Source organism: Gorilla gorilla, chromosome 13 (assembly GCF_029281585.2).
Source record: "Gorilla gorilla gorilla isolate KB3781 chromosome 13, NHGRI_mGorGor1-v2.1_pri, whole genome shotgun sequence".
Lineage (NCBI taxonomy): Eukaryota > Metazoa > Chordata > Mammalia > Primates > Hominidae > Gorilla > Gorilla gorilla.
Window position 1 is genome coordinate 101,604,743 of NC_073237.2, and position 18,651 is coordinate 101,623,393.

General features: G+C 34.7%; 1 protein-coding gene across 4 annotated transcripts in view; it reads left to right on the forward strand.

The window, feature by feature from the left end:
- Window positions 1–18,651, forward strand: part of SLC44A1 (solute carrier family 44 member 1) — a 193,711-nt gene that overhangs the window by 94,863 nt on the left and 80,197 nt on the right. For all 4 annotated transcript variants that reach the window (XM_031014502.3, XM_031014503.3, XM_055350367.2 and 1 more), the window contains 2 exons: window positions 9,501–9,594; window positions 16,922–17,091. In XM_031014502.3, coding sequence (XP_030870362.1) covers window positions 9,501–9,594; window positions 16,922–17,091 — 264 coding nt within the window. The remainder of the gene's footprint in view (window positions 1–9,500; window positions 9,595–16,921; window positions 17,092–18,651) is intronic.

Here is an 18,651-nt window from a genome sequence, read left to right on the forward strand (position 1 = left end):
TTAATTTCAGAAAGGAATACCTTTAATATATAATTCAAACTTAAGTGGGAAATTTTCAAATCAGTAAGAGGGGCTAGTTAAAGGTCCATGAAAGAGCCTAAATGTAAGAGCTAAAACTGCAAAAACTCTTAGAAGAAAATGTAGGAGAAAGCTGCGTGGCATTGCATTTGGCAATAATTTCTTGGATGGCACCAAATTGCACCAAAAGCGCAGGCAACAAAAGAAAAAATACATAAATTGGATTACATCAATTAAAAACTGTACATCAAAGGACAAAAATCAACAGAGTGAAAAGTCAACCCATAGAAGATATTTATAAATCAGATATCTGGTAAGCAGTTAATATCTAGACTATCTGAAGATCTACTATAAAAAAAAACACTGAAAATCACACAAGTGTTGGTGAGGATGTAGGGAATCGGAACCTTTGTGTACTGTTGATGGGAATGTAAAACAGTGCAGCTGCTGTGGAAAATAGTATGGAGGTTCCTCAAAAAATTAAAGATAAAATTAGCATATGATACAGCAGTCCCACTTCTGAGAATATATCCAAAAGAATTGAAAATAGGATCTTAAAGAGATATTTGCACAATCATGTTCATTGTAGCATTATTCACAATAGCCAAGAGGTGGAAGCAACCTAATGTCGGTAGACCAATAAATGGATAAAGAAAATATGGTGAACTGCCAGTCGTGGTGGCTCACACCTGTAGTCCCAGAACTTTGGGAAACGGAGGCAGGAAGATCACTTGAGTTCAGGAGTTCAAGACCAGCCTGCACAACGTAGTGAGATCTCGTCTCTATAAAAAGTAAAATTACCCAGGCATGGTGGCATGCACTTGTACTCCCAGCTACTCGGGAGGCTGGGGCAGGAGGATTGCTTGAGCCCAGGAGGTTGCAGTGAGCTGAGATTATGCCACTGCACTCTAGCCTGGGTGACAGAGTGAGACCCTGTCTCAAAAAAACCTCAAAAACAAACAAAAACAAAGAAAATGTGGTGTATACATACAATGGAATATTAGCCTTAAAAAAGGAGGAAAGAATGTCATATGCTACAACTTGCATGAAAATTGAGGACACTATGCTAAGTCAAATAAGTCAGTCATAAAAAGAAAGAGACTGCATAATTCCACTTACATGAAACAAAAAGTAAAAGTGTGGTTGCCAGGAACTGAAGGAGAGGGAAAAAAGGAGTTGTGATTCAATGACTAGAGTTTCAGATTTACAAGATGAAAAAGTTCTAAAAATCTGTTGTACCACAATATGCATATAGTTAATAGTGCTGTACTGTACACTTAAAAATGGTTAAGACAGTCAATTATATGTTATGCATTTTTTACCACAATAAGAAATAGGAAAATAAATTCTGACACATGCTGTAACATGAATGAACCTTGAGGACATTATGCGAAGTGAAGTAAGCCAGTCACAAAAGGACAAATACTGTATGATTCCACCCTGGAGTAGTCAAATTTATATAGACAGAAAGTAGAATGATAGTTGCCAGGGTAGCAGGGAGAGTGGAAGGGGGATATTGTCTAATGGGTGAAGAGTTTTAGTTTTGTAAGATGAAGGGAGTTCTGGAGATGGATGGTGGTGATTCTTGCACAACAGTTTGAATGAACTTAATGTCACTGAACTGTACACTTACAAATGATTAAGATAGTAATTTTATGTTGTCTTTATTTTATCATAATTTTTATTAAGTTCATGAAAGAGTCCCACTTGAGGTAGTAACAGTTCAAGTGCTAATTTTATACCTTATTTTAAGATGCAAGGCAATATAACATGTTTCTTACTAGAATGAGAAGATAATATAAATGCTTTTCAAAGAATTTTAAGTTTCCATGACAACATTTGAAAGTACTTTTTAGCACTTACAACCATCCATTCACATGAAATTTTATTACCTCTAGAAATTAAAGGGGAAGAAGCTCTTAGTTCCTATGGTGGTGGTTGTAAGAAATGTATTTACTAGGCAAATAAATTATTTCCTCAAATCTTTGTTTCTTTTAAACAAGAAAAAGGAGTTGTTTTGTTGGGCACTTAGAGTTCGTGGAATGCCCCTGTCAAGTATGACTACAATAGACAGTTTGGAAGAAATAGCTGGAAATTAGATTGGTAATGTGGAGATGCTGTCATATTACAAAGGCTTTTAAAGGCAGACAGACAAATATAAAAATGTGAGGGCTGGCCAGGCGCATGGCTCACACCTATAATCCCAGCACTTTGGGTGGCCAAGGTGGGTGGATCACCTGAGGTCAGGAGTTCAAGACCAGCCTGGCCAACATGGTGAAACCTCATCTCTACTAAAAATACAAAAATTAGCTGGGTGTGGTGGCATGCGCCTGTAGTCCCAGCTACTTGGGAGACTGAGATAGGAGAATTGCTTGAACCTGGGAGGTGGAGGTTGCACTGAGCTGAGATCGTGCCACTGCACTCCAGCCTGGGCAACAAGAACGAAACTTCGTCTCAAAAAAAAAAAAAAAAAAGAAAAAGAAAATAATAATAATAATAAAAGAACTGTGAATGCTAGTACATGAGTTGGGTGGTGGGGTACAAATGTGCATTTATTTTTATGGTTCATAATTCATGTAACACAAATATTATAAATACATAATGCTAGAGAAGAAAACAGTTTAAAAATTGCCTTTAAAAAATTGAAGTTGCCAAATACCTTAAGGACTCAGTATCAAACTTCTTGCAGTTGTGTATGAATTTCCTAGGGGCAAGCTCATGCTCTGTTCATCTGGGAATATCCAGGCCCTAATATAGAGGCTCACGTAGTAGATAAGTAGATATCCATAAATGTTTTTTGAAAGAATGATGGGCTGGATTTCCCTGTTCTCCTCTATTGCCACTTAATAATTTCTCATTCTCACAGAACACTTTATCCTCAATTCTGTATCTGTGTGAGTTGACACCAGCAGGTAAATTGTTCTCCAATCTAACCAGTATTTCTGTGAAATCAGTTATTTTTATTCGTCTCTAAATAACTCATTTTATTCATTCATTTATCTCCCTTATACATACTATCCAAGTGATTATTCATATCTCTTCTTCTCTTAAGCCCTCTTGTTTGTACTCTTTCCAAAACTTATGCCCTACAGAGAAAACTGAAACCATCTGGTGAATGCTCTCATCTGAGTTCTTATTTTCAGCAGGGCGTGAATTCCATCTTACTTTCACTTTCCTTCTCTTCAGTCTGATGAACAGGCTACTTTCCTCCTTATTATCATTATTTTTGAAAATTCAAATAACACATACAGTAGTTCTCCCTTATCCATAGTTTTACTGTTCAATTTCAGTTATCCATGGTCAATTGCAGTCTGAAAATATTTAATGGAAAATTCCAAAAATAGTTCATAAGTTTTACATTGTGCACTTTGCTTAGTAGCATGATGAAATCTTGCACGGACCTGCCCCATCCCACCCAGATACAGATTATCCCTTTGTCCAGCATATCCACACTGTGTATGCTACCCACCAGTTAGTCTTTTAGTAGCCCTATCAGTTATCAGATCAAAAAGACATAGCATATAGAGGGTTTGGTACTATCCACAGCTTCGGGCATCCACCGAGGAGTCTTGGAATGCATTCCGATGGATCAGAGGGAGCAATGTACATTGTAGTGGGAGAGGAGAATCTCCCTCCTTCAGCTTTCATCTCAGCCCAGCCATACCAAGACAGGTGGTGAAGGGAAGGGGAAGACAATGCCTGCTCAGACAGTTCTTCTCCTTTCTCTCTCCCCGCTCTAATTCTGACCCAGCATCTCTGGTCCATAGACCACCCTTCACTTCACTCCACTGTCCCCATTGTTCAGCATGGGCATCTGAATTGGAATAGAAACATCAGATGTAAGCCCTGAGTTTTGTTTCAACATACCATTTATTGGTAGCTATTGTATGCCATGGACTCCACCAGATGCTTTGCGTATTGTTTTGATTTTTGCACTTGCTATCTAAATTCTAAATGGCAGTTTAGAAATGAGTACAATCTTCCAAGTGTAGTGATGCGTGCCTGTATTCCCAGCCTACTGAGAGGCCAAGGTGGGAGGATCACTTGAGCTCAGGAGTTCAAGGCCAGCCTGGGCAACATAGCAAGATCCTTGTCTCTAAAAAAATAAATAAATAAATATATAAATAAATAGAAATGAACATAACCTGTGAGTAAGTTAGGGGCTGACTATAGATTCTCAGTGCTAATAGTTCACATGGAATTTTTATTACCGTTTCCATTATTCTTATCAAAGTGTTTTATCATACATGTTTTATCTTCCCTAACACAGTAGTAAAGTCTGGCAGAAATCTTGTTTTCCTTTTGTTTGCCTCCCATTTATAGTATGTGGAAAAAGCACTCCCATTTATGAGTGCTTCTTCAATGTACTATATTTTGAAAAAAATTTGAGAGCTTTATAATCTGCCCTTGAGATAGTGTTCACATTTTGAGTAGAGCCATGAAGCTTGTGTTTTCTTAATGATTACTGTTTAGCCATTAAAAACTTTAACAGATTATGTGATCTATTCAGATAATGCTAATTGTGAATACTAATAAGTCTTTCTGATTATTGTTATCTGGTTGTTAGATTAATCAGTATCAATAGATGATCAGTATATTACCCTTTTTCTTACCAGTCAGTATGAATAAAATTTAAACCCCAGAGTAATTATCTATTCTTTTTGGCACAGTAAGTCAAAAGATTTGACTTGATATCATTTATAAATGAATGAAATGATCAACTCTAGCAACTGAATTAATTGTCTCCAAGTCAGAGATCAGCAATGATGCTTGGTTGTTTAAAAAGAAGGAAAATCCTTACATTTGATAATGCAGTTTAAACTAATTCTTTCATTCAACAAATACTTAGTACCCATTAAGTATGCATCAGATACAAAGTACAGTCCCCACATTTAAGGAGTTTGCAGTATAGTTGAGTCAGAATTCTCCTTATCCTCCACAACACCTAGTAGAAGTCTTGTACATAGATGTTCAAAATTAATTCACTCAGCAAATATTTATTATGTGTGCCTAGTGTGTGCCAACAGTGGTTGACAGACGATGCCACATTCTTACCTGGCTAATTTCTGTAGGTGGATGCTTCTTGGGAATTGCAAATATGTCCATATTTTTCATGGGTTACTAGGAATTAAAATTGGAAAATTATCTTCCATTCTCCCAGCATATAGTGTTTCTTAATTAGTGAAAAAGAGGTTAAATTCATTAGACATCACAAGGCAGTGGAAATCTTTCATAATAAAAACTGTTCTGCATTGAGAGACTTTCTTATTAATTGCAAATTTTTAAATCATATTTTAAGGAATATTTTTCCTTAATTTTAATCTATCCTGCAAATATTGTGGTGGTAAATTAAACAAAATTTTAAAGCAAGAAAAATTAGCCCCCAGCATAGAAACTCTTTGTTTTGTATCTTTATTTCAAATAATGTGATGTTTTAAACCATTGGTTCACAATTAAAAGTGCTTTTGCCTCCTCAAAGATAATTGGCAATGTCTGGAGACATTTTTGGCTGTCACACTGGGTGAGAGCTTAGGGGGAGGCTACTGGAATCTTGTGGATAGAGGCCAGGGATGTTGTTAAACATCTTGCAATGCACAGGACAGCCCCCTACAACCAAGAATTGTCCAGCACAAAATGTCATAATACCAAGATTGAGGAATGTTGTTTTAGGTAGTGTATTTGTAGCAAATGGTGAAAAGCATCCGAATATTGTATATAACATATAACACCAAAACATAAGATATTAAAAACAGTTATTTCATTTTTTCTCCACTCAGGATATCTGTTTTATTCAACAGAAGGCTTTGGATGACATCTATGTATCAGGAAATATAGGTTCCAGACATTTCAAAGGCATAAGGTTTGAGTTCTCAAAGAGTTTTCATTATAAAAATAGAGATGATATATAAACAAAAAATTACAAAAGAGTATGCCATATTTTATCATAGAGCTAAGTAGTAAATAGCTTTGTGTGGTTGGTCAGAGAAGGCTTGACAGAAGAGATGAAGTTTGAGTAGTGTGTAGAAATTCTGCTCAGACGTCAACACTGAGGTGCTAGCTGGGAAAGGACAGCGCAAGCAGAGGGAACAGCATGTGTGAAAGCCTGGAAGCTTGTTAAACAGCAAGCATTGATTGTATGTTGTTTATTATATTGAGATGAGTCTGGAGTTTTAGGTAGAGACCTGCTTTAGGAGGACCTTGAATCTGGGATAGTTGGACTTCATCCTGAGGATAGGGATATGATATGACTAATCCGCATTGTACAAAGACCATTCTGATGGTTATATGCAGAATGGAGATGAGAAACACTTTACAGTATTTTAACTGACACAGTAGGAGGTCATGAAGGTCTGAGATAACATAGGAAGGTCTAATGTCAGGATGTAGTATCTCTTGAATGGTATAGGAAAACAGTAGATAAAAAAATGTATGATAACTTGTATGTTTCACGGATGATGGAACCATTAGCCAGGACAGAAAATATAAAATCAGAAAGTACATGGTGGAACTAATTTTTCTCCAAAGATGTTCTTTTTGAGGTATCTGTAGAACGTATGTTTTTTGGCCCAGGAGTTTATTGAATACTTGCCCAATTATGAGTATTAGCAATGGCACAAAGGAAGCATGGCAGCTTAAGGGGCAAAGAATTCCACTTCTAAATATGCCAGGGATTGTGTTTAAGGCCTTGGAAATATTACTTTTTTTTTCATCTGTAATGTTTGGAGTGTGGTGATGGAAACATACCTCTTAGGGGAGTTGATATAACTGATACTGAGCTAAAGAATAATAAATTAAGACTAAATAATTGACTATTATACAGCATTTGAAAAATTGTAGTAGTTAAACATTTTGGGGGCCATAGCAATCACTTACCATGATAAATGTTTATACACTAAAGTTAGGTTCCTAAGATCACTCATTTTGATAGTCTTTGAGTAACATCGGCTGAGTTGCATGGATTGCCTCTGGTGTGCTTTAGATAAGCTTTTGTTCTTAGTTTTCTACTTTTCATTACTCATGTATAACTTTTACCTGCTTTTGCATTAGAAGGAAAACTTTGTCTTACTGGTTATATCCGAACCTCTTGTGCTAAGTATTTTTTATACTTTCACTGAAAAAAAAAAAACACATACTACCTTCAAAATGTTAACTGAAAATGCCTTAGCTAATGAACATGAAAGGAAAAACAGTTGTAAAATGTTTGCTGTTACTGCATTGTTTTAATGTTCTTCATTGAGGCTTCTCTGTTCATCAACCCCTTTGAGCAGGAAGCAGTATAAGGTTTCTTATGATTATTACTACTAATACATTGTAAAGATCTTTTTCCTTTAATCCATTTAGTACAGGATCTATTTAGTACTGGCTTGTGTCCCAGAATACCATCAGAGATAAGGCTGTTATCCTTTCATTGAGTATTATCCTGGGAAAGTATTTATAAAATTGAACTCCATTGCACCTGCTGACCTCCTTTTTTAAACGAAGAAAGGGTGGGGATAGAGATTATGCTAACTGAATTCAGATGAAGCAGTGTATTTGGCAGCACTGACACAAAGTGCTTTAGTTAGGGCCTTTTGTTTTGTGCAAATCGATTCCATCTTGGACTCTGAAAGAAATAAGTTGACAATTCAGATCAGGAAGTTGATAATCACATTGGGTGCTCTGCACTTATTGGCACAGTTGCTATTTTTCATGAGCAATTCTATACTAGGACTCCTAGCTATTTCAGGATTAGTCTAAAATGTTTACCATTGTTGTCGTGTTTTCTGCAAAATTGCTATAAATGTAATCTAGTGGCATTATATTCAAGTATGAAAGACAGTACTCTTAGAAGAGTTAAATATTTAATATTCATGCTTAGCTTTTTAAAAAATAGATCATTAAAATGGAAAAGAATAGTCAAGCACAATTTTTAAGACGTAGTTTCATATTGAGCCTACCTTAAGCTTAAAAAGCTTGAAGAACAGTGCCATGTAACTTGTAATTATCGCTTTAAAAATATTTTGCATTGTCAGATTACTCAGATTATCATTATATAAAATATATGCTACGTGCACTCATTTCAGTATGCTATTAAGGCTCACATATTTAATCACTTAGGTTTTTTGCTGGTTTGGGGCAGCATTGCTAAATTAAATGGTGGTTTGTGCCTTTCTAAAAATTATTTTGATTGATAGGACAAGATATAAATGAAATAAATTTGCTCCCAATTTTGTTGTCCCATTAAATCAAGCTATATTCTTTTTTCTATATTCCCTTCCAGTTCCTTCTCATATGGTCACATGCCTTTTCCATAATTAACTCAGTGTTGCAGTCTGCTGTTCACATTATATTTTAAGCTTTTTCCATGGTGGTACAATATAAAAGTTCAGTATCTTCATAACACAAACGCAAAGCTATTCTGTTTATTTAATAATAAAGTATTTGACCAGATTAGTAATCTGGTACGAACATCAGTTAATCAAATATAAACAGTTTATGTGATGAAATGCAGCAAAATTACAACTGGAGCCTGGGTCTCCTCACTTAACAATATAAACAATATATTATACAATGAACCTTCCAGTATTCTAGTTGCAGTATTTTAAAATTAACGGATCAGGAAAATAAGACGTATATTGGATTTAGTGGACTTTATCCATCTCAATTATCTATACTAAGGAAATCAATGTATATACCAGCTTTATAGAGTTATAGTAAATTATATAATACATAAATGTATTATGTAAATTTTACATTGTGTACATTTTACATATATTAGATATGTGTTGGCCATATAATCAGAAAAATTAATTTTTTTTGCATAGCCGATCTAAAGTTGAATTTAAGCTGTCTTAAACTCTGAAAACTAGGAGTCACTTTTATCTATTTATCAGTTTTATCAATTTTTTCAGTTTTTTTACAGTTAGGAATGTTTCCTGCTTTTTAAATAAGTAATGTATTATCTGAATTTACATGTGTTATATGCATTAATTGTAAGCATTTAGTAATTGAAAGCATAGGAAAAACAGGCATAATGTGTAGTTGAGCACAGGCTTTGTAGTGAAAGAGATGTGGTGTTTAATCCCAGTTCTACTCATACTAGCTCTGTGTTCTTAGGCAAGTTATTTACCTTATCTCTTAGCCTCTATTTCCTTCTCTTTAAAGTAGGCTTAATAATACCTGCCTTACAGAATTATAGTAAATTGTATAATACATAAATGTCATCTTGCAGAGAACCTGACACTCAATAAAGGTAGTTCTAGTACTTATTGTTATTACCTTTAATATTAATTAAAATTTGTACATGAATTACATTAATAGTAATTTTAGAGAAGAATCAGTTTTAAATGATTGAGGACTTATAATATGGATCAAATCAGATTTTTATGAATTCTATAATGTTTGGAAAGTTGCATATGTTGAATAATACAAAATTAAAATGAATAGTAAGGGAATTTTTTCAGACTGTTCTGCCACCTAACATATAATTTTTCTTTCAACAGGTTCAGCCCTATGTAGCTACAACCTAAAGCCTTCTGAATACACTACATCTCCAAAATCTTCTGTTCTCTGCCCCAAACTACCAGTTCCAGCGAGGTAAATTTTATTGCAAAGTTGTTAACTTGTGACTGTTGTTTTTGTAGGTAAATTTTAAACAATATATGTTATTCTGAGAAAATAGTCATTTGATACCTGTTGGCCAGGTCCAATACTTTTATAAAAAAAAATTTAAAGTAGCAATAGAAATGACATTATATATTTAATATTTAAAAACAACACATAGGCAACCAACTTTTCTTGTTCTGACATATTTTAAATTTCTTTTAGGGGCTTGCTTTTTTTGTTTTTATTTTCATGCCATAATTTTTAAGTGCACAAAACCACTGAACTGCTGTAAAATCTGCAACAAACTTAGAAACCAAGTCTCACAATCTCCAAAGAGTTTTTTTGATTTATCCTAGTAATATTTACTGGGATTGTTTTAAATTTATTTTGTAAATTTAGAAAGTCTGCCAGTGATTATTCCCCATAGTTTCTTTCAGGTTATATTTTTTAGGTAACATTCTCTGTATTAAGTTGTTTGCTATATCTTATCCAAGGTCTTCTTCAACAAACATTTATTATTAAGTACCTACTGTGCATAATGGATACAAAGATGAAACAAGAAATGTTCTTTGGAAGGATCTCAAAGTAGTGATAAGTAAAGCAACATTTAAAATTATAAATAGATTTTTTGAAAGGAAATGAATTATCAAGCATTGTAAAATATATGCTCAGAATTAGGTAGGTATACGTATCTGTATATGTGTGTATGTATATTTGTGCACACACACACCCCCACATACTTTGGAGTGTTGGTCAGATCACAACCTTAGTGTATATTGCCAACTGTGTGTAACATGAGTCAACTTCTCCAGGAAAATGTACTTGAGGCCACTTTAATTGTATCTCAATATATTATAGGAAGCTGTTGTATAAAAAATTTTGAGACTCATGTCTACTTTCTTTTGGATTACTTATGGGTGTAACTTGGGTTTTATTAACTTGAATTTGAAATTTTCTGTTGAAAGTAGAAAAAAGATATATCAGTTAAATATATTTTCAGCTCATTAATCTTATCAAGTTCCTATTGAAAAATCAAAATTTAAAGCCTGTAGACATAAAACTAAAGGGACTATTTTAAAAGATAGTAAGAGAGACCTACAAATTATGGCCTTAAACCAACAGCTACGGAGATTACATTCATATAAATTGAGAATATTAGGGAGGCTGTGGCAGTAAAGAAAAGGGGATCCTTTGAATAGTCTTAGGAGAAAATTTATCCATATAAAAATGAGAAAAGCTCTATACCCTTATCTATCCAACTGGTAAAGTCTGTTTTAAATATATTCTTTGAATATAGAATCATGCTCTCAAAATTAAAACATATTATGACAGTATAGCCAGAAAGCCTGGGTGTGAGAGGGAGGTCTCTGCTCCTGTGTAATAGGGGCAGGATGTCAGGTGGGGGCAGCTCAGCTCATCCTGCACATCCTTCCCCGCCTCTGACCTCTGATGCCACTATGTTGAGGACTGCCTGTTCCTGGTTATTTTGGGTTTTCCGGTTTTTGGTACACATATGCATCTCACAATGTCCTAGGGGTATTCACTGGAAGACAAAGAATAGTATTAGGGGAGAAGATTTTAGAGATGGACAGAAATGGCTTCTAACAAGGTCATCATCTGATATCTCACTAATCTAAAATGCAGTGCTGAACCTATACCATCTGAAAACTGACGGCATGCTGTGTTTATGCTGTGTTTAAAGATCCTTATGTTTTACTTATTTTAGTGCATCACAGTCTAAGTATGTTATCACTTTTGTCTGAACTAAGCCAGTTGGAAAGTAAAAGAGAAGAACATTTGATAGAAAGAAGGCAAATCTTGTAAATACCAGAGCTATATAGTATTAGATAAACAAACTGAAAGGATCTGAGAATAAGAATAAATTTGTTTTAATAAAAAGACTTGGGGCATCACCCCATTCCACCCATCGTTGTATTAGATACCAAGTCTCCAAAGATGAGTAAGACCTAGTCTCTGTCTTTAAACTCATAGTCTAGTAGGTTCTATGTTTTTGGTGACTTTTTTTAATGGCAAAAGACCAGCACCAGGCAAAACTATGAGGCAGGCAAGTACCCCTCAGCATCCTTCACATCTCTTTTGGTGTCCTTCTAGGAGCATACTACTGGGACGGAAGGACCTGAACTTTGAGATAAGTCTGGGGTGAATTCCATATAATTACTTTCTGTTTGTCACCTTGAGCAAGTCTCTTAACCTCTCTGTAAACCAAGTTTCCTCATGTGTGAAGTGGGAATAGTCATACTCCCCTCAAGGATTTGTAAGAATTAAACAAGATAATATACATTAAACATCTATGTGCTTGGCACTTGACTTAGGAGGTATTTCTTTAAACTTCTAGAACCTCTTCCTTTGGCCCATCTTTCTTGGGTATCCAGGGGCCTTCTACAGCTAAAAGCAGCACCTGTTTTAGAGAAAAGCAATTGTAAACTAATTTTCAATGAAGCATTAGTGACACATAATAACCAGATGATTACCATTCCTAAAAGCTTTTGAATTTTAAAAACAAATGCCTAGAAAGAGTTGTATTTTATCCAAATTCATTACTCTCTATTGGTGAAATGCCAACCATGGTGGCAATATGGGGAATAGCTAGCCAGTATGCTTACAGTGCTTTTAGAAATAGCCAGAGAAAACAGCAATAGTAGAAACGGATTACATAAATTCAGTTTATTCATCATGTATTTGGGCACCTCTGGATGCCAGAAAGGTTACTAGGTGCTGGGGAATTAATGATACAATAATGTAAAGATGACAAATTAATAGCCAAAGGCCAGATGCAGTGGCTTATGCCTGTAATCCAGCACTTTGGGAGGCCAAGGCAGGTGGATTGCTCGAGGCCAGGAGTTTGAGACCAGCCTGGCCAACATGGTGGAACCTCGTCTCTACCAAAAACACAAAAATTAGCTGGGCATGGTGGTGCATGCCTGTAATCCCAGCTACTCAGAAGGCTGAGACATGAGAATCGCTTGAACCTGGGAGGTGGAATTGTAGTGAGCCAAGATTGTGCCGCTGCACTCCAGCCTGGGCAACAGAGCAAGACCCTGTCTCAAAAAAAGAAAGAAAGAAAGAAAGAAATTGATAACCAAGAAAAAAATGTTATCTGTTCATATTTTTCAATGGAGGATTCAAGGATAAATTAACATTTACAAATCATCTACTACATGCCAGCTATCCCACAGTATCTCTCATATATATTATCTCATTTAACCTTCACAAAAATCTGTCAAGATATTGCCCCCAATTTGTAGATGAGGAAAAAGAAGATGAGAGAGGTTAAGTTATCTAAAGCCACACCACTAATTGTTGCAAATTGGAATTTGAATCCAGGATGTTGTAGTCTATACCACAGTGAGTGTTCAACAACAGCAAAGAGTATAGGAGTGAAAGAAGGCCGGGCACAGTGGCTCATGCCTGTAATCCTAACACTTTGGGAGACCAAAGTGTTAGGATCGCTTGAGTCTGGAAGTTCAAAACCAGCCTGAGCAACATAGCAAGACCCTCTCTCTCTATAAAACATAAATAAATGAATAATAAAAATGTTTTAAAAAGGGTGAAAGAAGAGAAAAAAGAAACACCACTCCATGTTGAGACTCGTAATTCCTGCCTTTACTGTACCATAGAGATATTGCCAGAATACTTTATTGTTATACTTACTTAAATAAAACTTTGGCTATAAATCATGTGTAATTGTTTATTTATAACCTGAGGTTCTAAAGTAATTATATGAGATGCAGACCCCTGCCTTCTTGTGAAGGCAAATGGGCAAGTGGTATTAGGCACTGTTTGTCATCACACTTTAGGGAGCTTATTAACTGTGATGATCTGAACTTAAAGGTAAATGGACAGTATGTTTGCCAAGGTAAGATATAATTTTCATATGAGGGACTAATGTAAAAATTTTTAAAAGACTCATTATAAGTTCATTTTGTTCTTGTTGACTGCTTCAGCAAGTAAAACAGCATCACTTCCTAATGTGACTACATCGACTTATTAAAGATTCAATATTTGGTGGAAGGGAGAAAAACTTACTGTATATAGAATACTTCATGCTTGTCCTTTTAATTAAGAAGCACAAAATGTGTCATTTAGGTAAGATACTAAAGTAGAAATGATCTCGTAATACTAGCTCCTCAAAAGTATTATTTTCTCAGAGGTATATGAAATCGGTGAATTCACCTCCACCTAAATTCATTAAATCACATGGGATTTAAACGCTAAAATGTAAAACAAACCATTTCAATGACACAATTATTACTTAATTTTTTTTATAAGAAAACAATTGAAGTATCAAAACCCCGTGGCTGGCAGAGTTGTTTTTGTTTGGGGAAAAGTTGAGAAAAAGAATGACAAATAAGGAAGTCTAGTTTGTTTAGATTTCAAACAAGGGAATCTAGTGCTTTTTACTTTAAAGCTAAGTATTTCATCTTATTTTTGAATAATGTGCCTATATATTATTTCTTCTTATGTTTGCCTTCTATTTTTGTTATTCATTACCACTAGGAACAGATTTTGACTATCAGCTAGACAATGTAGTTAATCAGCATGTGCTAATTTTATACCTTTAAATTTAGAGTATCAGGTTGTTGTTTTTTTTAAACTGACATAGATTGAATTTTGGTGCAAAGGACTGTTGTTATTTTGCTCCAGTTCTTTGAAGAATACTTATGAAAGTACTCTTTCCAATTGGCCAACTGTTAATAAACAGTGTAAAAATGTTTGAAAGGTTAAGTTCAGGGCAGATATTACCCAGCATTTCCTCCTAAATAAAAATGAAGGATTTTCATTTTGAGAGTTCTGGTCATTCGCTTTTAAAATCATCTATTCTCATCCTAAATTTGAAAAGAAAAGAAACACTGAACATATTGGGCATCCTGTTCCTATATAATTTTGTATCATCGATTTATGGGTGCCCTCTTGGATGGTGATGATGATGATCTGAAGAGACTTACAGAGTGCTTACTCCTACTCTTTCAGCTAACCAATGGAGAAAGTAAGAGAGAGAGATGGAGGTACAGGCAGGGTGCAAGGTTAGAAGAATTGGGGCTTTTGTAGTTGCCTAGCAGGAAAAAGAAAACAGGAAGGCAGGGCCGAGAAAAATAGTGGGTACTGAAAACAAGAAAAAGACATCAGCATCCTTAAGTGAATATATTTTATGTTCAAGGTTGGAGGCAAGTGAGTTAAACAGAGACTAAATCACACATGATAGGGTAATAAATAAAGAGGATGGAGTTATAGATAATCATGAAACAGAGAGGATTTTAGTTTTGAAGGATAGAGAACCAGGCTTTATTTTAAAAATATGGTTAGAAGAGTCCTTAGGCAGAGATATTAACTTGCAGAGATGGCATCCAGACAACATCAGAAAAGAGGCTTCATCATGACGAAGTTGTCAGTTTAAAGGTTTCTGTCACACATCAGCTTCTATTGACTTAGAAATTTACAGTTAATCCTTTTTGATTCTCATAATATTTTTAACTAAATCTACTTCACTTAAAGGTATTCTATAATTTAATATCTTTTTGCATCATTAGTGAAGCACTTTTTGGTTAAAAAAACAATGATTTGAATACCTATAATTCAAGCATTTCTTAGAATGCTGTGGCTTCCTGCGCTTTCTGATACAATATCAAACCTTTGGCATAACTTTCACTAATACCATTTTGGAGGTTGACACAAATACACAGGGATGCAAGAGGCAATTTTAAAAAACGAATATTCATGTCATATTGTTATGTCATCATTTTTTGATATATTTGCTAAAGCAAGACTAAGGCAAGGCTAGATCTTTAAAATTATATTATTTTAACGTTCCACCAAATATGACAGCATGAAAGATGTTACTTTTTCTTACCATCAATGGTGCTCATTTACTAACATTTAAGGGAAACTAATACATAGTGTGCTTATATTCTTATTTGAAAAGAAGCATTTTTCGGGGAAGGAAACAAGGATAGTGTTTTGCTTCAGGTCATACAAAGTTGCTTTGCTGAGATTAGAAACCTTGTAGTGCCCAACCATGTAATTTTATCCACTCATTGGACCAAAATATAGTGCCAACCAAGAATGAGGAACACATTTGTATCATTCCAGTTAAAACTGTAGTTGTAGTTGGGACTTAAAGTTCTGTGAACATATTTTCATGGATACCATTTAAAAAAAGTTGTAAGAACAATTCTGGAAATGTGGGATTCACGTTAACGATGGCTAAATTTTAACATAATGCACATATAAGTGTGTATTTATGCATGGACATACGTATGGCTCTCGTAGAATCCGAGTAAATCACAACCAAAGGCATATTCGTAGTTCTTTGCTTAAAATCTCTTATTGATTAGTGTATACTATCCTCTCAGAAGTTGAACCATGTTGTAACAAACCAGATTAATGTCACAGTTTACACATAGCTCTAGTCTTTCACAAGTAAAAATTTCAGTCCATATAAGCCTAATATAAATGACTAAGTAATTGGTTATTTTACATCTTTTTAGACATAGATAATCTTAGATTAATAGTAACTGATAAAAAGAAAATAGCCCAGAATTCTGTGATCCTAACAAGTCCAGTATTTTTCACTTGTTAATTATTTTCTGTTCTCATGATTATGTGTGACCTTTTATGCAGAGATATCACATTAGATATACTTTTCCCCTTATATTATTACATTATAAGCATTTCCATATATTAGTACTCATGGTTACTGTTTTAAATAGCTGCCTATTACGCTGTTTGTTGATGTCTCAGCATGACTTTGTTTATATGAGAGGTATTAAGCTTATGCTGTAAACACCTTTATTAATCTGAGATTTTGTATGCTGTTTTGTTAGAGGAAACATTCTATTAATGGTGGCACATTTCAAGTAAAAGCATGTGCTTTTTATTTTTAAATCGCTTATGGCAAAAATTCATTTTCGGTTCAATAAAGTATGTGTTTGTAAGCTTTGTCATCTGCCCCTTGACTGGTAGATGTGCAGGCTAAGGAGTTTTAAGTGTTTGGTTTTGCTTTTGGTAGTTGTGTGTGTGTATGTGTGTGTGTGTGTGCGTTTCTTTTCAGAAGGGGAGGGTAATGTCTTCTGTTGGAACATGCACTCCACCCTCTTTGATAAGGCTTGTGGTAAGATTTGCATCACTACCCATGACAGCCATCCTCATAGCATTAAGCACACAGCTCTTAGCTCCCATAATGATGTGTGGAGGGTGGAGTGTATTGCAGCCATATTCACCTTTCATTTGTGTGTTTGATGTGGCATTTATATTAAGTAGGAGTAATTTTTTTTCTGATTTTTTTTTCTTGTGTCACCAGTGCACCTATTCCATTCTTCCATCGCTGTGCTCCTGTGAACATTTCCTGCTATGCCAAGTTTGCAGAGGCCCTGATCACCTTTGTCAGTGACAATAGTGTCTTACACAGGCTGATTAGTGGAGTAATGACCAGCAAAGAAATTATATTGGGACTTTGCTTGTTATCACTAGGTAATTGTTTTTCTCATTATTAGCTATTGCATAGTATTGCAGAAGAAGACTGTTTTGTCTTTTAGCCAAAATATGAATACAACTGGGGATACTTGTAAAATGTTTAACTTCCCATAGCCAAAATCATTGTTTCAGATTATATATAGTTAAGAATATGTACATATAAGTATATATATATATCTGAAACTCATTCCCTTCTTTTTTTCTTTCACTGGAGAAAACTAGTGTTTTCCCCAACATTGTTTACTAAGTCTATAGCTACTTTAATATGATAGCAGGAGGCTTCTTTTAATGAATCAACAACTCTCTGTTTTTAGTTATGATTCCTAAAAGGTATATTTACTTATACAGGGGGCGACATATTCTCTTATATATTCCCATCTAAGAACGTAGATTTCTGATAGATTACTTTTGAAGTGTGTAATTTTTTTTTCATTGCTACAGTGCATAGTATCAGTGTATTGCTGGAAAAATTAGGAAATCTCCACCTATTAGCCACTGAGTTTTCTAGTCAATAAATAGATAACAAATCAAACAAAAATGTTATTTTCAAGATTAAAACTCCCTATATTATTCTAGAACTATATGTACCTTATCAGAATGTATAGGCCTTCTTAGTTGGGAGAAGTAAACTATGGTAGGAACCAACAGCTATTTCATTATATAAGTAAACTTAGTATTTATGCCTGTTAACAATTATAGCCATTGAGAAGATACAAGCTGTATTTCCGTCTTTCCTGTCATTAGAGAGTATTTTCTTTTTGCTTAGGTAGTACTTGACTCAATTGAAATAATGCTGTCCATATGAAAATCTATTTCTGTGATATTTGAAAGGCTCCCATCTGTTTTTGGTTCCTGTACATTTATTGCAAAAGTGAGTACCTTAATAATGTTACCTAGACACAAATCCCAACCATTTATTTGGCTTTGCAAGTGGCCCAAAGAAACTTAACTGTTAGTCTAGCTTTATATCAAAATTATTTGGTTTTTGAAATAGTTAAAACTTTAACCAAAAACTAAAGATCCAATTAAAAAATAGTGCCAATAATGCTAAGCCATCAGAATTCTATATTTTATTAGAGTGATTCTCTTTTGAGGCTTAAGAGTGTAATATAAACTTAAAAAATCTTTGTTCATTTGTTTGTGGAATGGGCCTTTAGATAATTAAGAAATTTATAAATTATTATTTCAGAAACGTATTTCCCATGCAAGGGTTAAATCTTTCCTTTCTTCTTTAAGATTTTTACTCAGGATTATAGCACATCGGATTTAGCTTGGGGCAGGTAGAAGAACTGGCTGTATAACTCAAACAGCTTTGCTCCTTTTTGAGGAAGGTCTCCTCACCTGGGACCCCTGACCTCAGTTGAGAAATTAGACGGAGGAAGTTCGGCCACAGTAGGCTTCAGGATGTTATTCCACAGAGTCGGACCATCCTTTGGAGTTCTAGAGGAGAAACAGCCAGAAAAGGATAAGATGCCATTTAGCTTCTTGACTGACTGTCAGAGAAGTTAGTTGCTCCTGAAATACATAGATTACTCAATAAAGTGTAGCTCCTAATTT